Genomic DNA, 23,772 nt, shown 5'->3' on the forward strand with positions numbered 1-23,772 from the left:
AGATGGTTAACCTCCCCCTTCTCCTTGTGTGGCCAAGTCCTATCTGCCTCTGACCATACCATGCCGTTTGTAGATCGGGGGTTTCCGGTAGATGTTACTGTCTCCAGCTGCCAGACAGACCAGGAAGGGACAGTGGGGAGGGGAGAGAGAGAGAGACAGGAGAAAAGGAGACAGCACTTGGTCAGTTGATCTCAGAAGGGGCAACAACTTTTTCCAAGGGGCCACCATCTTTTTCCCCTGGTGACTTCCTCTTCCAAAGTTGAACTTCCAACCTCATCCCAACAGGTTCCAAGTAACGTGCGGGAAGAGGAATGGATGGATCCAAGTGGTGCTGAGGAGGGGACCCGGGGCTTGAAGGGTGAGCATGCAGGCACAGGGGTATGTGTGCTCAGCAGAGCCCCATGCAAGAAGGTGTCCACTGCCTCCACTAGTGGCCACACCTCATTCCATGTGAAAATCTCCAGGATGCTGCAGCCGAATTTCAGCTTACCTCCCTCCCCCTCCCTCGAAGACAGACAGGATGGGACCCCTCTAGGGCAGCTGAGGAAGGTGTAGATGAAACAGCAGCATGAACTCTTGAGGGGAATGTGAGTGAAAAACTGAGCTTGGTGTCAGGAGACTGAGGTCCAGGCCTGGCTCTGCTGTGACTCAGAGGGAGACCTTGTCCAAACCACAGCCACTCGGTCATCTAGCCCCTGTCTTCCTCTCAATTCCTCTCATGACCTGCGGTCACATGGCATGATAGTGCTGTTCCCTCTGCCTGGGATGTCTTTCCTGGGCTTCTTCACAGGCTGGCTCCTCATCGTTTTTTTTTTTTTTTTTTTTTTTTTGAGACAGAGTCTCGCTCTGTCACCCAGGCTGGAGTGCAGTGCCACGATCTTGGCTCACTGCAACCTCCACCTCCCAGGGTCAAGCAATTTTCCTGCCTCAGCCTCCTGAGTAGCTGGGATTACAGGTACGTGCCACCACGCCCAAGTAGTTTTTGTATTTTTAGTAGAGATGGCGTTTCACCATGTTGGACAGGTTGGTCTCGAACTCCTGACCTCATGACCCACACGCCTAGGCCTCCCAAAGTGCTGGGATTACAGGCATGAGCCACCAGGCCGGGCCCCTTCTCATCTTTCAGCTTTAATATTACCTCCTCCAAGAAGCTCTTCCTGACTGCCCCATCTAGCCTGGCCTCTCTCAGCCCCATCATATCTCAGGATCGCCTGTTTTATTTATGTTTATGGCACCTATTGCTACCTGAAATTATCCTCTACATATTTGTTTACTCATTTTTTATCTCTCTTCCTACATTAGTACATAAAATACCAAATACCATGAAGGCAGGATCTGGGCTGGGTGGAGCACAGTTGCGACCTCTGGGCCCAGAACAGTGCTTGGCTGTACAGAAGGAATAACAGCGGCTTGGGAAGCCAAGTAACTGGCCCACAGTCATGAGCTTATAAGCAGCTGCATCGGATTCCATCCCAAGAGCTTTGAAGCCAAAGCATGTGGCCTTCACCACTGTGTGCTCCTGCTGCGGCCCTCACAGCCCTCAGGCATTCGCGGTATCTCACTCGAGCTCCCTGCCTCTTTTCTTCCCTGGACTGCTTCTTTGATGTCCTAATGGAGGTTGGTTTTGTCAAGTGGATAATCTGAAGCCCGTGGGTGTGTTGGGGTTGGAGGACAGGGTTGGTGCAGGTGCTTGGTTAGGGGGGTCCCTCAGGAACCAGCTTCTCGGTGCCTGTGTGGCATCGAGGGGGAGACGCAGGCACCTGTGACCCCACGGAGCATGCATCCATCCCAGGAATTCCGGGCTGGCAGTGCCTACCTGGGATGTGAAAGTGCTTGGGAGCCTGGTAAGAGGTTGGAGTGGAGGACCTCACATCTAACTGGCTATGGTATGGAGAGCTCCGGCCACTCTCGGGCCCTGGAGCACGCAGGCAGTGGTCCCCAGAGAAAACAGAGGCACAGAGAAAACAGGCATTAACGCGGTGGCAGTTAAGGAAGCGGTGAGGTGATGACAGCAGAGATGGGGGATGGGCTGGGGCGTCCCAGCGTGCTCAGGCTCCAGGGCGGAAGCAGCATGTGCTCTCATGCACCACGGTAGCAGAAACAAGCTTGACCTTGCTTCCTGACTTGATCCCAAAGTCAGATTTTGTGAGGCGTAAAGACCAACTCTACTGAGCTCCAGGAAGGCATCTTAGTTTGTCCCTCTTATCTCCCCAACCATCCCCGAACCTCCCGCTTTTGGACGCTCCCTTAATTGCTCCTTTCCTCCATCCAAGTGCCGGCTTCACCCCCAACCTCAGGGTGACTGTGGATGGCCTGACTGGGCTGGCTGGGGTGGCCCTCGGGTGAAGGCCAGTTCATAGTCGTATTTCTGGTCTCTTGGTTCTGCCCTCTGGATGGCGCAGGCCATGAGGATGGTGGAGTCTTCTTCCAGCCAGAGCCACAGCGCCACCTGCCAGCCCCCTCTCCTGGAAGCTCACCACCCACCTTCCTGCTGCTTCTCAGTGCCACACACTCCTGCCATCTCAGGGGCTCAGAGAGGCCCAGCTGGTCACCTGGGTGGCCATAGGCCTCCAGAGGGCCACACTGGGATGGAGATGGTGGGGGAGCCTTGTGCCCTCTGCAGCAGGGACTCCAAGTCACTACATTGTCTCCCTGGCTCTTCCTCTCCCTTCAGGACCTCCCCCTTCCTTACCAGAGCGGTAGTAGTGGTGAGGTGAGCGGGAGAAGGTGGGGGACATGCCCTGCCGGCTGTAGGTGGGGGAGTCTATGTACCCCGGGCTGGAGGCCCGTCTCTGCCGGAGGTCCAGGTTCTCGTAGATGTCCTGGGGGAGGAAATGGGGCTGTGAGCATGGCTGGCCGTTAAGTGGGCCTGTGGCCCAAGGGTCTAGCAGGCAGGTGGGCATGACATGGAATCTAGGATTCTAGGGGTTGAGGCGTGAATACAGAGACCACCCCCCTACCGCCGCCAAGTTACACACACAGCCTGAGGAAGGTGGCAAAGAATTTCCAGGGCTTTCCCCCAACACTTGCAGGCCCTTGAATGGAATCCATGGGGTCAATCCCTGGAATACTGACCAGCGATCCCAGAAGCCTGAGGGAGGCCATCTCTGGGCAAGAAGGGCAGATTTCCATCTTGTACGCCACTGCCACTTCCTCTAGGACATGCACCCGACTCTCTCCAGAGCTTCCCTGCTTGCAGGGAGCACCTTGGGCAAGGGCTTAGACACCTTCGGGGGGCTGGGGATGGGTGAAGTCCACATAAAGGGGCACAATTATATATCAACTTAATTCTCTACCAGCTGAATTACCTGGGAGTAGGGAGATAATGTTCCCAGCGACTTAGAAGTGAAGAGTTTGAAGGCAGTTGTGGAACGAGCAGAAGGAATGACAGGAGGACAAGAGGAAGGACAGAGCATGGTTAGACGGGTCGGCAGACAGGGCCTGCAGCAGTCCCCCAGTACCCCTTTCCAGATAACAGCCTCGCTGGGAATTCCAGAGGGTCAGACTACTGATAGGAGGCAGGACACCTTGAGATTATGCCCGCCTTTTAGGAAGGGAAAATCCAAAGCCCAGAGAGAGAATGTGAAGGCTCAGGGCCGCTCAGGGCAGCAGTGGCAGGGACTTGACTTGGACCCAGGCTTCTGTACCGCATGCTCAGGGCTATTGTCACCATCCTTCCCTGTCTCTCTATTGGTTCATGACCCCTCTGCGGTTCATGAAGACAATGCCCAGGGCACGGCACCCAAATATATGGCTAAGCAGGGGCCAGGCTGCTGCCACCAACAAGGGAGTTGAGCTGGTGGCTGGTGCAGCAGCTGGAGATGGGATGTCTCGACTGAAGAGGGCAGTGGTTCCTCAGCTCCAGCAGCTGGAATGCCTGCCCAGCATTTACACAGCATCTTAATTTTCCAAGAAAGTCAGAAATGCCGATTCTTATGTGAAATCTCCCAGCGTTTACATGTTGACAACCAGTTTGCATTTTCAAAAGACACTTTATGAGTGAAACAAAACAAATCTGAGGGCTGACTGCAACCTATGGACGCTAGTTTGCCATCTCTAACTGAAGGACAAGCAGCTTCTACTAAACACTTGATCTTTCTCTCCTGGTCCGTTTCAGGGGCCAGAAACCGGAGAATCTCAGCATTGGACTCTTCAACCAAATGGAACCCAAATTCCTTAGAGAGGAGGGAGACTTGCCTGAGGTCACAAGGCTAGTTATGGTGGAGATGGGACAAGAACCTGGGTCCCTGCCCATCAGGACAGGCTTCTGCTGCCCCAAATTAACTCAGGGGGTCTGGGATAAGGTTAGAAATCTTTTAGGATATAGACTGACAGGACCTCCAGGGTAATTCTGCCCCTTACCGCGCTGCCATCTCCAGAGAACACTTTCTTTTGTTTAGCAACCATTTAATGATTTCAAAAGCCATCTGTTACTGCGTCTTTATAAAAGTGTCTCTTCCTTTGAAGAGACATTGGGGCTAAAGGCCTGGTGCGAAAACCAGAGAACATGTCTAATCAGGGATTATAAACCCAAATGGCCATTGAGCCTGGCAGGAGATGAGCGCCTTGGGCTGAGTACCTGAAAAATTCCTACAGTATAAGAAATACAACAGCTTGAGTAATAATTGGTCACAGGCTCTCAGCTTTAATGCTGGGATTAACAGGGAATGGGAGGACTGGGGAGAATGGAAAGCTCATGTCCTGACTATAGGGGGTGCTGCCACCCATCTCCAGATGGTGGAAATGTAGGTTTAATGTTGTCAGCTCTGATATTTTCAAGAAAAGCCAGAAAGCCAAATGAAATCTCTTCATTTAAAAAATGTTGGCCATAAATCCCAGGGTAGAAGAGTCTGGGTCCAGCATTGTGGAGGCCAAACTGTCTGTGATGGAGAGGGCTGGGGACCCCGGCGGAACCTCCTTTCCTACAATAGCCCCAGAGAGAAGGGCAAGACGCGATACCTCTCCATAGCCACATCTCTCCAGCATCTCGTCGGACGTGTATCTGGAATGAGGCTCATAGGAAATGAGGTCGGGGCGTTGTACCTCGTAGATAGACTTAACCTTGGGGAGAGCCGCCAGGTCTTTGTAATTAAGGATCTCATTATCCACTTTAGCCTAGGGAAGAGGGAAATGGACAGGAAAGGAAGAGAAAGATAAGAGGGAAAAGGGAATGGAGAGAGGAAACAAAAACAAGATACAGAAGGAACGAACTTCTCCAGTTTCCACTAAAAACAGAAGATTAGGATCAAATTGAAGAATAGTAGAATGTTAGACTAAGAGCAGTCTTAGAGGCCATCCATTCCAACAGGGCTAACATTTATTGAGCACATATTGTTTGTAAGGCCCTGTGCTTTACAAGAATTATCTCCTCTAGATGTTGTAACGCCTCTGTGAAGTAAATGTCAATATCATTTCTATTTTCCAGCTGAGGAAATGGAGGCTCAAAAGGTTATACAATTTGCACCACTAGGCTAATGGGTTTGAATTCAGCTTGAACTACACAGCCTGGGTGCTGACTGCCTTCCAATCCCACAGAGCGAGGACAACACAATTCACAGCATTCTTGAAGAAGAAGATGAAGACGGTAAAGACAAAAATAATCATGATAGTAAAACACTAGCTAACATTTGGTGAGTACTTATTATAAGCCAGGCTCTGTACCAAGTCCCTTATGTAGATTAACTCAGTTCACCCATACAATTCACAACTCTAGTAGTAGGCACTAACATTATCCTCATTTTGACTAAGAAACCAGAGGCACAGAAAAATCAATTAATTTGTCCAAGGCTATATAGCTAATAAGTTGCAAGAGCCCAAATTTCAACACAGAGAGCCTGCCCTCTTCAGCGGCCTCCCCTGTCTTCTTGGGATGGGGAGTTCATTGTCTTACACCGTCAGAAGGCTGCACTCAGAAAGCTGCTCCTTCCATTGAACTGAAATGAGCCTCTACCTTCTGCTTGACTTTGGCAGACTTCAGCCCTCTAGAGCTGCATGGATTGAAAGAAAGCTCCCCCTTGCATGTGACAGCCCGCATCTCATGGCTCCTGAAGCCATGTCTTTTCCACGGCCATGCCCTCCAGCTGTTCCCTCTGTGACCTGGTGTTTGCTATGATCAACCAAGATCTGTCTTGCAAGGTCCTGAGGTGCTGCAAATTACGACAGAGGCTGCTAGATAGAGAATCCAGAGACTGTATTAGTCTGATAATGTTCTCCCAATGCCATAGGAGCCAGGTACAGTCTCAGGGCCAAGACTACTCTACAGGGAGCAGCATTCGTAAATACTTATAAGCTGTGCTGTTTTGAAAACTTACCAAAGCCCTTGCACTATTCTATCGCTGCCACATCAGCACTGCTATCAGGGCACTGTTGCTTATTCTCATGCTGCTTATTCTCTGTTTCACCTAGACCCAGTGTCCACTCTTCCTTGCCTGAATCTATGCTCTGAACACTGCCTAGGCTGTATCACAGGCTCTTTTGTTCTCCGGCTTTCAGTTGGGTTTAGCCAATGGGATGCAACAGCAGAGATTAGAGGGTGAATGGAGAGAGAGGCTGGTACACTTATTCCCCTGGCAACCTTCCTGGCTGGCTGTGGGCTGGGCCTGACTCTCTCTGAAGGCTGGACTTCCCCAGCTCTTGCCAGCTTTGGTAATGCTGTTCCCTTCCCACATCTCTTTAGCTCCAGTGTGGTAATAACATCATGTTGCTATAGTCCCTGGATACCTCATTATCTCCTGTGAGTCCACTTAACTCTGCCCACACCTCCGTCATGAAACCCTCCTCAGTTGAACTCTTTGAGGTAGGCCACCTGATTTCTGCCAGAGCCTGCCTGGTACAGACACTCACATCTGCACCAGTTCTGGGGGTGTGTGGATAAAGAAAGCCTTTATTAGATGAGAGTCCACTTGCTGAAGTAATTGCTGCTTTTGTCCTGGATGTTAGATCTTGACCTTGAGAGCTCTTGGCATCTTCCAAACTCATCTCGACCCGTAACTATTCATCTTGGCACTTTACCCCAAACCTCAAAAATACTAAATTTATATTTCTTCCTATAGCCACTTTGTTTACAGGGCTATAAATGAGCCTCAGGTCTGGAGACACACCAATTGATCAGAGGCATCCTACCATAATTAGCCAGAAAGGAAGGAAGGAAGGAAGAGAACACATGGGTCAAAGCCAAACCACCTGAAGATGATTCTAGAAGTCAGTGGAGATGGAGTAAAGTTTGAAAGTTTGAAAGAACCTGCTCATTTCAGGTTCGCTGATAATTCTATTTGAATATCAAATCTCAAATGTCTATGAAAACTAAATTAAAATCCATCTTTATGCTTGTTATTGCATCTATCCAAAGCAGATGGATGAATTTTTTTTTCCAAATTTGGAAACCATGCTTGGGATGGGCTGACTGAAAACATGGCTTCTATGACATGTTCAGTCATTCCCCAGAGCAGCTGAGCACGAGGCACCATACACGGTGAGAGGAGGAGAGGCTGGAAGGGGAGACACATGCCTCTGCTAGGATGTGAGGGACAACTGATCTCAATGTGTAAGCCCCTAGTTGGATGGCACAAGCACAGGTGTTCTTAGCCGCCATCATAAATTCCATTCTGTAATGAAGTTGCTTATCACAGGGGCAATTCTGAGAAACTTTCTCCAGGACTCCCAGGTGAACATCATCAGGGCTTATTTCACAAAGGTTTCTGAGGCTCCTGAGTAGCACCGGGAGACCAGCTAGTGATGAACGGTATTACAGTGCAGCAGCTCCCTGAGTGCTCCTGTTCTAGTAACTCTCTTCTGGAAACATACTCACATTTGTCAATAACACTCTCACCGTGCGTGCCTGGAAACTAAGCCCGTTAATCCTGCTGTGGTCTGGCCCCATTCACAGTGCCAGGGAGACTATCACCTTTCTTGCTTTAGACAGGAATCTTCAATGAGTACAGCCTGTGATCAAAGCAGCTTGTCTTTTTTTGACAGCCACATGGTAGTATTGACCCATATTGAAATTTCAGTCAGTGGTAACTCTTAAGCATTTTTCTTTTTTCTCCATTTGACCAGAGAAGAAAGGAAAGGTGCCCATAGTCCCGTCAATGGGCATCATCCAAGGATCAAAGAGGAGACTGGATGTGGATTAGAAGTAATGATCTAGCAGTAGTGGACAGGGCCAGGGCTTGGCTGGTTTGGTGATTATATTTAGAGCTTCTTGTGAGGAGTAGGTTTCTTGTTACAGACCATTTTCCCCACATTTCTGGTCTTCTTGGCTCCTTTGGCATGTGGAAGGCTGGAACAGTCCAGAGTCAATCAGACTGAGGTTTTCTGCTCATTTCAGTTCTCCCTGGCTCTGCGTTTCCCACCTCCTTTAGCTTATTTCTGTTTATCCCTCTCCTTTGAGTTTAATGTTTCTTCCTTCTCCCAACTAGTCCTAGATTGTCAGGTCCCTCTGTTTATCTGTAGCATCATCAGAGGACCCTGTGCTTTTCCTTCCTGGAATTTATAACTGCAATTGATGATTCATGGCACTGTGTGTTCAATGTCATGAGGACAGGCATCAAGTCTGTGTAGTTCATCACCATTTCCCCAGAGCAGAGCACTGCACTTAGCAGAGTAAATGCTTGGCACATGTTTGTTGAATGAATGAATGCCATATACAAGGGGCCTCTGAGGTCATTGAACTCAACTTCTGTCTCTTCTTCTACATCCCTGGCAAATGATGAGTCTCTCTGTGTTTGAATGCCTGTGGAGATGGGAGGTCAGACACATGGAGGTGGATCTGCTGCATCCCTAGACTTCCCACATGATTAGAAAGCTCTTCCTTATGTTTGCAAATTCTTTACAGCCATGTTTCCACATGTGTATGTGGCTTCCTTCTCCCTTCTGCCTCTATCTCCACATCAATACTCCACCTAATACCTATTCAGAATACCACTTTGATCCTCAGTTTTTTCTTGCTTGTCTCAGTTAAGTAGTGGGAAAGGAGGTGCCTTGCATTGGTTTTAGAACTCAGCAAGGGCTCTTGTTGTCATTGTACTTTCTTTCTCGTGCTCCATGGAACTCTGCATTATTCCTGAAACTGGGTTTACTAGACTGTGTGCTTCATGAGGGCAGGATCTATGTCCTCCCTGTACCCCACTGAATCCTCAAGACCTAGGACAGAGCCTAGCATGTGAAGAGCATGCATCAAATGTCAGTTGGATGAAAACCTGAGAGCTCCCTCGTCCTTAGTGACTCTTTAGACACCAGGTCAGGAATAAGGAAGGCCCTTTGGTGGAAGAAAAGTGATACATACGCAGATGACTCGGTTGGGTGACCCAATGCTGGATCCAGGGGGAGAGATGGAGGTTTCAGATGTCCGTCTATGCTGTGGAAGAGATGAAGACAGAAGAGGTGAGAAGCTGCAACCTGAGCTTGGTGGGGAGGGTGAGAAAGGGGGTTAAGAATGCAACATTAGCAATACCATTAAAGTACTCTCTGGCTACTTCTGTACTTCCTTCTTATTCTTTGCCTTTTAAGTCAAGGTCTGAGTGTGAATGAGATCTAAAATGCAAGGACTTCAGGCTGTTGGGGGCAGAATATGGATTTATTTTCTATGTATTTGCAGCTAGCAGTCTAAATAGGAAATTACTCATAAAAGTTTTCATTTTGAGTTATCCCAGTCAATAATGTATTTACTTTAAAAAAAATAAAATTGGTTAGTATTCATTCCTTGGGAGTTTGTTTATTCAAAATGTAAAAGTGGGTTAAACTTCATGTCATTGCACAATATGCTGATTCTTTACAGTGTATTAATTGCAAATTGACATCAACTTAAGTGATAAACTTGAAAAAAGAAAAAAAAACTGTCTCTGAAAAATGGCCATGATGGATTAATAGCTTCCTTAGCAGAGCAGCATGATGTCAGTCCTAATGCATAAGAGGGTGCCTGCATGATGTAAAGGGATTAGGAATCAAGGACTCATGGGTGAAATATGTGGTCTTAGGCATCTTGGATTCTGGATCTGTAAAATATAGAGGCTGAGCTTCAGGACCACTTGATTCTCTCCCAGTTTTCTCATCCTACAATTTAAAGCATTCTATGTGGGGTTATAAAGTTTCCTAAACAGTGGACTGTGAACTAGCGGTGGTTCTGGGAAGATGAAGGTGCAACACTTGATAATACTGAATCATAGAGTTAGAGAGTAAAATCTAACATTTCAATCCCCTTGATTAGATCAAGGAGGCAGTCTCAGTTTGTTGCTAATACATTTCAACAACTCTCTCAACAATTGCCAATTTCCTATTTTATTTTTGAGACAGAGCCCCGCTCTGTCACCTAGGCTGGAGTGCAGTGGCACAATTTTGGCTCACTGTAATCTTTGCCTCTAGGTTTCAAGTGATTCATCTGCTTCAGCCTCCTGAGTAGCTGCATGGGCCACCATACCCAGCTAATTTTTGTATTTTTAGTAGAATTGCGGTTTCACCATGTTGGCCAGGCTGGTCTCGAACTGCTGACCTCAAGTGATTCGTCTGCCTTGGCCTCCCAAAGTGTTGGGATTACAGACGTGAGCCACCACACCCAACCCAATTTCCCTTTTTAAACAAAGAGAGTGCAGGCAACATTGTCTAGCTAGAATTTTAAAGATTTATTCTTAAGAATTATTTCATTACCATTGAATTTATTTTATGATTACCTTCTATTTATAGCAAGTATAACTGGTTTCCACATGGCAATATAAAGTTTTATTTTAAAATAAGTTAAGTTAATAAAAAGTAGTGACTTGATTTAGAGAAAAATATTAAGTATATAATGAAACAGGTGGTGCCCAGATATGGCAACAGGCATCAGGGTTGTAGAGGATGACTGAAGTTTGGGAAATGCCACCAAAGAGGAGGAAAATGAAGAAAGGGACAAGTAGGTCTTACACCTGAAATGGAAGAGGGTCTTGGAAGAAACAGGGAAAGAAATTCAGGGGTTAAAAAAATAATTATGCATCAATAGACTGGCTCTTTCAGAAAACTTTCATTAAGTGGATGAGATAGCAAGGAAGACATGTTTAGCTGCTCAGAAATTGTGCACTTGCTTTTCTAGTTGGAGAGACTCTAGTGGGTAACACAATAGAGTCCCAAGGGGTCAACTTGATATCTGGGGGCCAGGATGTGAAGGCCCCATTGCCTATCCCCCAACACACACCCCAGGTGTCTCCTCCACATCATCAAAGACCTAGAAAATGGATCCCTCCCGCAGCCTGGAAGACTCAACCCCTCTCTGCAGTGTCAGGAACCCAGATTCACAAGGCTTCCTGACATTTGTCAGAGCACAGTAATTCAGAGGGACGCAGGACCTCAGCTGGCCCCGTGCATACCTGGGGATGTCGGCTGTGCTTCTGCCTGGCTTTGCTACTGCAGGCAAATCATCACCTCTTTAGACCTGGTTTTCTCACAGGCAAGGCAAAGATAAAATTTCTTGCCCATCTGCCTCACAGGGTTAAAGGAGTAAAATCAGACAGTGGCTGTGAAGATACTTTGTAAACTGTCAATTACTGTGACATTATTAACTATTATTATTAATGAGCGACCTTAGGCTGGGAAAAACCATGGTCCCAGCGAGGCCGCCATCTTGGTGAGCAATGGTAGAGTTACAGCCTCCCCCCAGAAACACAAAACTCACAGGAATACAGTGCTTTACAGTTTTAAGAGTGCTTTCATATCCGATATCTTAACCCCCTCAAAAACCCCATGGGGCAGGTGTTGCCGTTAGGAAAATCCAAGGACATAGGCACACATTTGGGAGTGTGCACACTATGGAATGCTGACCCTGTCCCAAAGCACAGCTCCCTTAACCTGTGGCAGAAAGTAGCAAAGTAGGAGTGCTGGTCTGGGATCTACTAGCTTGCTTACCTTTAACTTCTTCTCTGCCCGGGCTGCCTGTTTGCAGATGGGGTGCCAAACCTCAGAACCTAAGGGGTCAGGAAAGTAATGAAGAGTCAGACCTTTCAAACCCTCCAGCACTCTCCCCATGCCCCACCTTGATTTACTCCATGGTCAGCATATGTCCCTTACACGTCTGCCAGAAGGGCCTCCTTGGCTTTCCCAGCTTCCTCCTGGCACCTCTCAGACCTATGCGACAACTCACATCTTTTTCTGTGTGTCCAAATCCTACCCATTCCTCAAGGTCTAGGGCTCACATGACATCCTCTTGCAAACTTTCTTACCTGCCAGTTGGGAGTGACTTCTCTCTCCTCTGTGATCCATAGTTCTTTGTCTCTCTTTCCACACATACAGCCTTACGGCACAGTAGCTTGTGGATTTTTCATTCCTCACTAAATCAAGAGCTTCTTCTGGGTAGGAACTGAGCTTTATTCATTGCTACATCTCCCACAGTCCCCAGCATGGGACTTTGCTCTTAGAAGAGACCCGTACATGTTTGTGGGGTGAAGAGATGAGTATATGATTGGCAGTGAGTGACGCATAGCAGGTGGTCAATAAATATTTCTCGAATGAATAAATGACAGTGTGGATAAAAAAGAGTGACAGAGCATGGTGAACTCCAGCTTTCTTTTCTCTTAAAGACTTATGACGGTCTGCCAGAGCTATCACATTTAAGGGGGAGGAGGTGTCATGGTGTATATTCTGCTTGAGAGCATTGCTTTGACCTGCTAATTCCTCAGAGGGTCCAGACTCTTCAAATTTAGTACACTGCTAACGCCCACATTTCATTGTGGGTGGGGGTCCAGTTGGCCAGCCCCAAACCCGAAAGGCCAATTTGGAAAGGCATGAACAACAGGTGGCTGCCCACATGTTGAAAAGCAGCCCCAAATATGACACATTCCCCAGAGAAGGGACAGGTGTCCTGGATTAGAAGGAAAAATAGGAACATATTATCCCTCTGGAGCCATCCCCCTTATAACCAGCCCTAAAAGGAAAGGAGCCAGCAATGGCTGGATTCCTGAGCACCCAGATGGCATTTGTTTGTCTGACTTTGTTTCTAGGATATACTTTATATTATGCTTTGTTGCCTGGAACCCCCAGGACTGGAATACTAGCTAAGGGATGAGATGGTGGTGAAAGGTCAATAATTCGGAGTGAAAAAGAGAAGAGAGGCCTGAAGTGAGGAGGCCTGTGTTTTTTGTCTCTGCTCAGCCCCTAACACATCCTCTCTCTGGGTCCCAGTTTCCTCATCTGAAGAACAATAAGGTGGGATTTGGATGGCCTTGAAGATTATTTTCATCTCCAAGATTCTAATTTTATGGGCAGTTTTGTCTTTTGCGGAACAGGAATCTTTGATTTTTGTCTGCCGACATTCTTGGGTGTTCCTAATTATTCAACTGAGTTTAATTCTTTCTAAAGTAAAATGCAGTGGTTCTCAGAGCCCAGTAGAGGGACTCTGAGTCTGTGGCTTGATCCAGCAATCACAGGGTGTGTCCACTACCAAGCTGTGTGCCGGGATTCTTACTTTAGGGAGTTATTAGAGAGAGCATTTCCGGTTCCTCTTTGAGTTGCTTCTGAATCTATCAGGAATTGTTTATGACTGTGGCTGTGGCAGGAAACACATGTTACAGGTCCCTGTAGGAAATGAATGAGATGGACACAGAGGTCTGAGGAGGTCATGAACTTAAGTTAAAGAAGCATAGGAAAGATCAAGAGGGCAGAAGTCCTCATGCGGGGAAATAATGTGTCAAGTGAGGGGGTCAGACTAGAGGGTTTCTTTTGCTTTCTAACCCCATGACATTGGCATATCACTCTGAAATAAAACTGAGCCAAAAATGGTCATTAGCTTCAGTACTCTGCATACTGGAAAGCATATTTACATAAGAAACAAGGAGAGGAGGATCAAACAAGAAAAAAAATAGAAATGAAAAACATCAGAATTTGGGAGTTGGTAGTATATCTGTAAATAAAAGAGGCTAAAAAAAGTTAGTTGGTAGCTAGCAATAAACTTAGATAAAGAATGCAAGAAAAGATGATTTGTTCATGAAGATCCCTGTGAAATTACAGTCTTCTGAGCTTATTCCCTTGGCCAATAGCTCAACAATGTGGCATTAACAGAAGGACAACGTTATGGTGAAGAAGATGGTTTTTCTCTTCCATGGACTTTATCCCCAGAGCCAAAAACAGTGCCTGGCCCATGTGTGTTTAATAAAGAAATGCATGTGAATGACTCATTGGACCCTACCTTTGTATTTTTTTCCCCAAAAAGATACTAGATAAAATGCACCCACGGGAGAATGGTGGCCATCCTAGGAAGGGGGCTCAAATGCAGTTCTAAGGCTGGGTCTTTACCCTGAAGAACAGACTTAACAGAATGGTGAAAACTAGTTTTGAAGATTTTAATGACTCTCTGTAGGAAGAGGCATTAATTTGTTTTGCAAGTCTTATAAAGTAGAACTAGGACTAAGGGCAGGGGGTTCAGGGAAGAAACATTTAACACCTAAGAACTGAATGGCCTTATTGAACTGACAGTGAGCCCTTGTCCCTAAAAGTGTTTAAGTACACATTGGGTATATAAATGCTCAGCAGGGATATTAGGAAGGAGACTCAGCACATGGTACTTACGCTAAGGGATATTTACCAGCCCCCCAAATCCTTAGAGATTCTGTTTCCATCTTAACAGGTTTTACTGTACAGACAAGATAATTATTTGCCCCTATCCATTTATCCCGATAAGAATGTAAATTCTATGAGAAGAGGGATTCATGTCTATCTTACCTACAGATATATCTGCAGGGACTGCAGATTCTCAATAAATACTCATTGAGTGAACAAATAAAAGAAATACGGCATTCTATCTTAGGCAGTTGGCTTCTCTAAGTTGGGCTCAGAGATTTGGACAAGTAGTACAATCTAGACTCTGATTAGACAGCTACAGCTCCAGACTGAGTCTGCAAGCATATTCACTATATTGGGGCGTGTCAAACTGTGACCTGTGGACCACTTGTCTTGCAGCCTGGTAAAATTCAGATTCCTGGGCCCCCCGGCTGAAGCCACTGACACCAACTTCCTGGAGGTGGGACCTGGGAATCTGTGATTTAACATGCTCCCCAGGTGATTTTATGACTCATAATTTGAGAACCACAGGGCTAAATACCAGAAAACACTCTAAATTTACTTTCTTGGAATGTTATGTGATAAAGAAACCAATTTTACAAGACAGAGCTCTAGCTTTTTGTAAGAGTACATTTTCTGCTTGTTCAACTCCTGGTTCCATGAGTCACATTCTCTTGTCCTCTGAGATTGTCACCCACAATTCCAGGCTCTGCAGTTAAAACCTACTATGAGGTTATGGAAGTGAAGGATTAGCTATTTCTGTATCAGCTGACTCAGAGACAGAGATGTGAATCTCCAAAACTATCTGTCAGCCAGGTATTAAGGCCATTTTTAATCCTTAGCAGAGTCAGTAGTCAGTCTTATCTCTTTGACTGGTTATAGCACACACCACACCTGTAACATTTGGGGCTGATTTAATGTTGGGGAAGCCACCCACCTCTCTGTTGTATCCTGATGTTAGATTTGCCAAGGCTTTTTTTTTTTTTTTTTTTTTGAGATGGAGTTTCACTCTTGTTGCCCAGGCTGGAGTGCAATGGCGTGATCTTGGCTCACCGCAACCTGCGCCTCCTGGGTTCAAGCAATTCTCTTGCCTCAGCCTCCCGAGTAGCTGGGATTACAGGCATGCACTACCACACCTGGCTAATTTTGTACTTTTAGTAGAGACAGGGTTTCTCCATGTTGGCCAGGCTGGTCTCGAACTCCAGACCTCAGGTGATCTGCCCGCTACAGCCTCCCAAAGTGCTGGGATTACAGGCATGAGCCACCATGCCCAGCCAATGCTTTTTGTTTTTTAATGCCAAAGCTGGAGCTGGTATCATAGTCTTCTAGAATGTTGGCATTCTAGAACTTACAAGCACAGTGATTGAAAGAACCTCCATTGGGAGGTTCTGAGTCTGAAGATTTTTAGATATTGCAGGTCACCAGTGACCCTCCCTACTTTCTGACTCCCAGCCCTTCCCACTCCTTGATGTGGGCATTTGAGTTTTTGGCCTTGACCCTAGCTAGGGTATTCTCTTACAGCAGGTTTCCTCTCTGGATTTTTTTTTTTTTTTTGAGATGGAGTCTTGCTCTGTCGCCCAGGCTGGAGTACAGTGGTGCGATCTCAGCTCACTGCAACCTCCACCTCCTAGGTTCAAGTGATTCTCCTGCCTCAGCCTCCTGGGTAGCTGGGACTACAGGTGCGTGCCACCACACCCGGCTAATTTTTTGTATTTTTAGTAGAGATGGGGTTTCACCGTGTTAGCCAGGATGGTCTCGGTATCCTGACCTCATGATCTGGCCCCCTCAGCCTCCCAAAGTGCTGGGATTACAGGTGTGAGCCACCATGCCCGGCCTCTGGATTTTTTTTCACCATAGCAGGATGAGGTTTCTCAGACCTCTGCCTTTATGACAGCAGCACTATCTTTGTGGCAATAGACTGGGAGGAACCTTGGAACTGCTCCTTTAAAATCTCCATGCCCATAAACCGACCCAAATGCCCATCAATCAATGAGTAGATAAAGAAACTGTGATATATATATATATATATATATGTATATATATATATATGTGATATATATATATGTGATATACATATATGTGATATATATATATGATGTGATATATATATGTGATATACATATATATGTGATATATATATGTGATATACATATATATGTGATATATATATATGTGATATACATATATATATATGATGGAATACTACTCAGCCATAAAAGGAACAAAATAATGGCATTCACAGCAACCTGGATGAAATTGGAGGCCATTATTCTAAGTGAAGTAACTCAGGAATGGAAAACCAAATATTGTATGTTCTCATTCACAAGTGAGAGCTAAGCTATGAGGATGCAAAGGCATAAGAATGACACAATGGACTTTGGGGACTCAGGGGTAAGGTTGGGAAAGAGGTGAGGGATAAAAGACTACAAATGGGGTGCATTGTGTCCTACTTAGGTGATGGGTGCACTAAAATCTCACAAAACATCACTAAAGAGCTTCCAAACACCACCTATTCCCTGATTACCTATGGAAATAAAAAATTGAAAAGCACCTTCATCCACATAAACAAATGTGGTAGATCCAAAAACGGAATATTGTTCAGCCATAAAAGGAATGACCTACTGATACATGCTACGATACGGATGAACCTAGAAAGCATTATTCTCAGGGCAAGAAGCCAGTCACAAAAGAACATATATTGTATGGTTCCATCTGTATGAGCCATACAAAAGTGATAAATCCATAGAGACAGAAAACAGATTGGTGATTGCCAGGGGTTGGAGGAGAGGAGAACGGGAAGTGACTTCTTAATGGCATGTATGAAGATTCCTTTTGAAGTGATGAAAATGATTTGGAACTAGATAGAGATGGTGGTTGTACAACATTGTGAATGCACTAAAAGCTACGGAATTGTACACTTTAGCATGGTTAACTTTATGTTATGAGAATTTTACATTAACATAAAAAATTTCCCATTCCTCTCCTCCCAGCAGGTGCACTGCTTCTGTAGACCAAGGCACTCTGGTGCTCTTTTGTTACTGAAAGTGCCAAACTCGGCAGGAGAGAGGAGTGAACAATGCTATTGAATCTGCCCTGTAATAACAACAATGTGATCATTATAATCTCGGGCGTTAGTAAATCTTTACTGGTATCAGGCACTCTATGCATAATTTCATGTAATATTCTTAAGGGGTTCCAATCCTGGCTACATCACTTACTAGCTGCATCGTCTAGAGCAAGTCAGTTGCCTCTCTGTGCCTTGGTTTCCCTATTTATAAAACAGGGATGACAACAGTATCTGCCTCATAGGTTTGGTTTGAGGATTAATGAGTTAATCCATGCACAGCACTTAGAACAGTGTCCGCCTATGTCAGCGACTATATAAGTGTTGGTTATTGTTGTTATTATTGTCTCCTCTCTTCTACCTACAAAAATAATCTGTGTGCCAGGATCTAGTTTGGGGAAGGGGAGAGCAGTAAAAGGGAGACTTGAGGGGAGCAGGAAGCTGGGGCCTGGGCGAGCGAGGGGGTTGCAACACATGGCAGGCTGGCCATGCAGGTGGAGTCACTGAACAGAAGCCTGGCTTGGTTGCCAGCACACCCTCCTGGGAGGTTGGGCTTGTGCCCAGGGACAAGGGCACCTCAGGAGAAGTGGGAAAGACCAGCTTGCCTGGAGCTGACATGATGAAGTGGGCCCGAAGCTTAATAAAGAGGCTGGAGGGAGAAAAGTGCTTAGTTACCATGGAGAATATCGGGCAGGATGAGGGGAATGGCAATTCCGAGTTGCCTTGTAATTCACAAGAAATCATAGGTGCTGATAATAACAGTTGGGTCAGTAATTAAAGTATATTGAGTGCTTCGTATGTGCCAGGCCCTAAGTATTCTTATTATTCGTATTGTTACTATTATAACTAATATTTATGGAGTGTCGATGCCAGGCCTTGTGTCACACACTTTACAACAATAGTGCTTAAATATAAAAAATAATAACTGCCATTTATTGAGTACATAGGCTGCACCTTATGCTAAATATTCTTAAAAATGATGATAATATTGACAACAGCAAGCACTTACTAGTGCATTGCATCATGGGAATGGCCATTTCTATATAACTGGCTGGTTATCAGGAGCTCAGACTGGCAGAACCAGCAGTGCTAGGCCCTGGGCTGAGTCTTTACTATGCATTCATTAGTTCATTTAATCTTCACAGCAGCCTTGTGAGATGGAGACTAGCCTCATCCCTCTTTACAGATGGGAAGTTGGGGGTTAAGGAGCTTAGATTCTAACCTGCTTGTCCATCTCTGTCTCCCCACCCTGGCCTGGGTGTGGGAAACAGGTCCTCAGACCCTCTGGAATTTCTCTGCTGAGCCTATCGGGACATGCTGCCTCTCTGTGCTGATGGTGGCTGGCCAGGCCCTCTGGCCCGCTGCATGGAGGCAGCCAGTCTGGGCAGGAGAGCATGGGACCAAACATAAAAAGAAACAGGGAGAAGAACCTGATGGTGCTCATGGGCCCCTCCACCCAGCTGTGCTGCTCCTAGATGCTTCTCAGTTCTGTGAGCCGATCAATCTTCTTTTGCCTAACATAGCTTGAGTTAGGTTTCTGTCACCTGAAAAGTCTAGACTAATAAAACGTCTCATCGAGCTAAAAGCTGAATATCTGACAAGTTCTTGACTTGCCCAGCAGGCAATTTTGTTTCTCAGAAAATGGAGGAAGTAAGCCGGGAAATTGCTACTCTGGACCTAATTCTGACCAACATGGACAAATTGACTGCTGAAGTCGATGTGACATGTGATAGGTGAGAAAATGGCCACATCGGCATGAGTTTGTGGTGACCTGAGAGAGGAGAAGCTGGAAACAAACTTTAGAAATACAAACCTTTAGCTACTATACTGTAACACTTTCTATATGATTCAAGATGGTTGGTAACCCTTAAAATCCAGGAAAAAAAGGCAGCTCATCAAAAATTAAAATATACTGTATTTAAAATGAAATATGCTTAGTAGAGTCAGACTTTAGGAAGTATCAATTTAGTACAGTAACAGAATATGTCTGAAGAATCTAAAATTAGGTAGCAGGATTGGGGAAACATAAGATTTAAAGTTTTTAAGCATAACTCCTACAACCTAAGCTGTCAGTAGAGAAATCCAATTTAAAGTAATAATGCTAAACTACGAAATTATAGCAACCAATACTACAATAGTGCCTTTTAGAGGGTGGTTTCATGAAATGCGTAGATGATGACTGAGGGCTGGCGTTCCACAACCCATCACAACGGGAGGCCCTCACTTGAACATCTCTTAGCTTAGTGCACCTTTTCTGAGTTACATCCCAGCCGTGCCAGAAATACACAGCTCCTGAAACCAGGACCTTATATCCCCTGAGCTAAAAATAATAATAATAAAAAATAGTAATCTGAAATAGATTCAGTTACACAAGAGAAGGGTTTGTTGTAATTATCAAAACAAATCTTCGAGATTCTGTTTCGGATTTGTGTTAACACAGAACCAAGACTCTTCACTTTATTTTGGCCCATGGACACCTCTGAAAATCTGATGAAAGCTATGGACTCTCTCCCTAGAGAAACACACCTAGCATGCAAAATTTAGTAAGCAATTTCAGAAGACTTATAGAGTTCAAAAGGCTGACCATGAACCAGTTTAAGAATTCTGGTGATAGATATAAGAAAATTGCCTCCAAGCAATTTCAGAAGATTCATAGAATTCAAAAGGCTGACCATGAACCAGTTTAAGAATTCTGGTAATAGATATAAGAAAATTGCCTCCAAGAACCCTAGCAAGACAGGCCCACCTTGGCCAAGTGGCGTATGCTGTTTAAACTTTCATTCTCATCCTCTAAAATGACGACATTAATAGTTTTTAGCTGACAGGGTTGTTGTGAGGATAAAATGGGATACTGTGTTTGAAACTCCTAGTACAATACTTGGTACATAGTAAATGCTCAACAAATACCAACAAATAATAATTATATTATTAACAATAATAAAATGATGGCATTTTATTATTAATATTTTTATTATTAATATTATCATTATTATTGGTGAGACCTACAATTTGTTATAATACTTTCCTTTAGCAGAGCAGGGTTTGTCCAGTATTTTATAAATGATTTCCTGCCTTGTGGGTTTTAGTTAAATACACAAATGATAACAGAGAATTGTTTAAAAATGTGCAGCTGAACTTGCGTAGTTCCAGGGTTATTGTCTCAGGTCTTAGAACAGGGGGGTATTTGGTGTAGACAGAAGAGGAGAAGAGTCTATTTTCTCCCTTTTCCTGGGTACAGGCACATTTAGAACAAGAGCAAAATTTGTCTCGTGAACCACATTTGGGATTTTAAAAAACTCTCACTGATCCAGTAACTGCAACCTCTGGGATTTCACTATAAGTTTTGCCCTGAACCTGCAGCATTTTGGCCATTATTTTGCTGCACAAAATGAGTGACCTAATTTCCTGATGAAGCCCAAATGAAGGGTTTGGATAACAAACAGATTAGATATTTGGCATCTTTACAAACACAGTTAAAAGACTGAATACACAACAGAACTTAAAACAAATAAAACTTGCTCTTGTCTCCTGGGGCCCCAGAAGTTCTCCTCCAGACAGACGTCAGACTTCTCCCAATTAGAGCCCATCAGAAAGCCATCACATAGCAATTAAAACACAAACAAACTCACCCAAAGAATCTCCCAAGGACCATTTGCCAGTACCATGCTGTGTCCAGCTCCAGAACTGACAAGGCTGGGTTTGTAAGCTTTGCAGGCATCCCAGCACTCTCCCTCTCTTATATAAGTCGCTTTATGGAGTCCCCAGTGCCTTCACTTTCACTCTCGCCCCTAATGTTCATGAAGGTCTTGTGGCATATGGTGCCAGGTAAGTGGGCCTGCCTCAGATTCTCTACCTTGTACTGCTTCCACCCACCCAGGGAGGGCCTTTGCACTCGCTGTTCTCGCTGCCTTCTCAATCTTCCTGCCCTTTTCAGCCCCCCACCTCCTACTCATTTTCAAGGTCTTTCCTTGAAATATCCCTTTTTAGGGGCACCTTCCCTGGCTTCCCAGACTAGAGCAGGGGCTTTATAACACGTGCCCATTGTTCCAAACTTTCTCTGTGCAGCACTTGTCACATCTTGTCATTGAATGTTTACACTTCTATTTGGCACTGTTGGTTTCTCTTTCCGGAGAGTGAACTCCACCAGGGCAGCAAGCATGCTTGCCTCACTCATCTCTGAATGGCCAGCATGTAGCAGAGAGCCTGGCACACAGCGTGGCCCCCAGTTTGAGTGGATCAGTGGAAGACAGTGATGCTCTCCTCATTTTACAGGTGAAGGAAGAGACCCAGAGAAGGAAGTCACTTCTCAAGGCCACAGCCTATTAGTGGAATTGCTGACGCTTGAACCCAGGAGTCCTGGCTCTCAGCCATTTCTTTACACTCCTGAGCTACCCAGGAGCAGGGTTTTCTTGCCACTTCTGGGGTATATCATATTGAATCCTGGTGTCCCCACTTGGCGAGGGTGTCCAAGGCCCAGATCTCAGCGGTAGCAGAACCCCCACAAGACACCCACAGCCCAAGTGAGCTTGACTCTAGCACTGCTTGGCCTGGTCCCCCTCATTCCAGGATCACTTAGCATCCTTTGAGGCAGGTCCTTGAAGGCCCTGCAATTACTCCCACTCTCCCAGGAGCCAGGAGGAGAGGGATGGGGATAATTAATGAGAGGGTGACAGGCCCGTCTTCATTACTAAGAATATCTCCCACCCTTGGAGGCATTTCCGCTGTAGGTTTAATGGTGCATTCTCTCTCAGGATCGCAAAGCTGTGCACTTGACTTCCTTGCTTAACTCTTTCAGCATCTGTGGGAAGCTGGAAGAGTGAAGGCACTAACCTGTGAGGCTGTGAGCTCCATGAGGGCAGGGCCTTTGACTGATTTGCTCACTGCCACACCTTCAGTTGTGAGAACAGCAGCAGGGACGCAGTAGACACTCAATAGATATTTGCTAAATGAATGAATGAACAGGGAGCTTCCCATGTGTCAGGAAATTACTACACCTATATCTCATAGCAACTGTTCTCGGTCCATTTTACACATTAGGCAGCCAAGGTTCAGAGAGTTAAGAGACTTGCCCAAGGTCAAAAGCTTAGTAATCAGTGGAGCCAGGATCCCCGCTGAGGCACTCTGGGTCAAATCACCAGACAGGGAAAGATTAAGATTAGGAATTCAGGCAGAGAGGCAAAGATGTGGTTTACTCTAGTGATATCCAGGTAGGGATGAGAATGGGAGGGCAGTTTCAACACTAGGAGGTGTGTTCACCACGGAAGGAGGAGAGGAATATTGTGCAACAAATTTTCAAGCCAAGTGCAAACTCCAGGTTCCCATGGCGGTCAGGATGAAGGTGTGGTGCAGGTTGCTGAGCCTCGTAACACTGGGTCCTGCAGTAGGAATCACTCAAGAACCCAGGTAACGAAGGATTGGTGTGCACAGTAAGGGGCAGGGACCTGAGTATCAGGCAGGGCCTGGGTCCCAGGGGTAAAATGGAAAGAGCCCTGAAGGGAACTGCAAGGCCAGGCCCTGCTCTGCCCCTGCATGCTCCCATTCTCACACAAGTCTCTTCCTTTCTCTGGGTCTATTTTCCCCATCTCTGCAATGAGGGTTGGCACTTTACAGTTTAGAGTGACTCTGGGATCCTTACTCCTCCAGCATCAGTTCATATAAGTAAGTAGACAGCATCTTAGAAATGGTCACTTTGTTTAACCTAACATAGGAATTCCTGCTCCAGGATTCTTAGCAGATGGCACAAGTTTCTGTTGGGTAGCTCTAGGCCAGTGGTTCTCCACTGAGGATGATTTTGAACCCCTGGGGACATGTGGCAATATCTGACACATTTTTGATTTGTCAGTGGGAAGAAGCACATGGTTGGCATCTAGTGGGTAGAGACCAAGGATGCCACCAAATACCCTACAATGCACAGGACAGCCCACAGTGTCACCAGTGCTGAGGCTGAGGAACTCGGCTGTAGGCACAGGGGGACTCATTGCATCTTGAGGGAACTCATGGCTGTGGGCATTGTGGCTAGGACAAGCTGATACTGACACACTCCCTGTAACTGCTGCCCTGGCCTTAGATCTACTTGGAGGAAGGGCCCTAATTCCTTCTCAAGATGGCTATCCAATCACAGCGACTCCACCAACGACATTCACCTGTGGAGGGAGTACGCATGGGCCAGTGTCAGGGCTGGGGGACCAGTG

The 23,772-nt window shown here is 45.9% G+C and overlaps 1 protein-coding gene across 3 annotated transcripts in view; it reads right to left on the reverse strand.

Annotated features, from left to right (window-relative positions):
• The window catches only part of ABLIM3 (actin binding LIM protein family member 3), a 119,757-nt gene that overhangs the window by 17,267 nt on the left and 78,718 nt on the right, over positions 1 to 23,772 (reverse strand). Inside the window, exons 9-15 of one of the 3 annotated variants that reach the window (XM_050794008.1) lie at positions 11,872 to 11,930; positions 9,284 to 9,355; positions 4,960 to 5,115; positions 3,309 to 3,338; positions 2,693 to 2,822; positions 1,817 to 1,915; positions 60 to 107 (exon numbers count right to left, since the gene is read on the reverse strand). In XM_050794008.1, the coding sequence (XP_050649965.1) occupies positions 60 to 107; positions 1,817 to 1,915; positions 2,693 to 2,822; positions 3,309 to 3,338; positions 4,960 to 5,115; positions 9,284 to 9,355; positions 11,872 to 11,930 (594 nt within the window). The remainder of the gene's footprint in view (positions 1 to 59; positions 108 to 1,816; positions 1,916 to 2,692; positions 2,823 to 3,308; positions 3,339 to 4,959; positions 5,116 to 9,283; positions 9,356 to 11,871; positions 11,931 to 23,772) is intronic. The other 2 variants (XR_007726469.1, XR_007726470.1) reach the window with 2 other exon arrangements.

Source organism: Macaca thibetana, chromosome 6, assembly GCF_024542745.1.
Source record: "Macaca thibetana thibetana isolate TM-01 chromosome 6, ASM2454274v1, whole genome shotgun sequence".
Lineage (NCBI taxonomy): Eukaryota > Metazoa > Chordata > Mammalia > Primates > Cercopithecidae > Macaca > Macaca thibetana.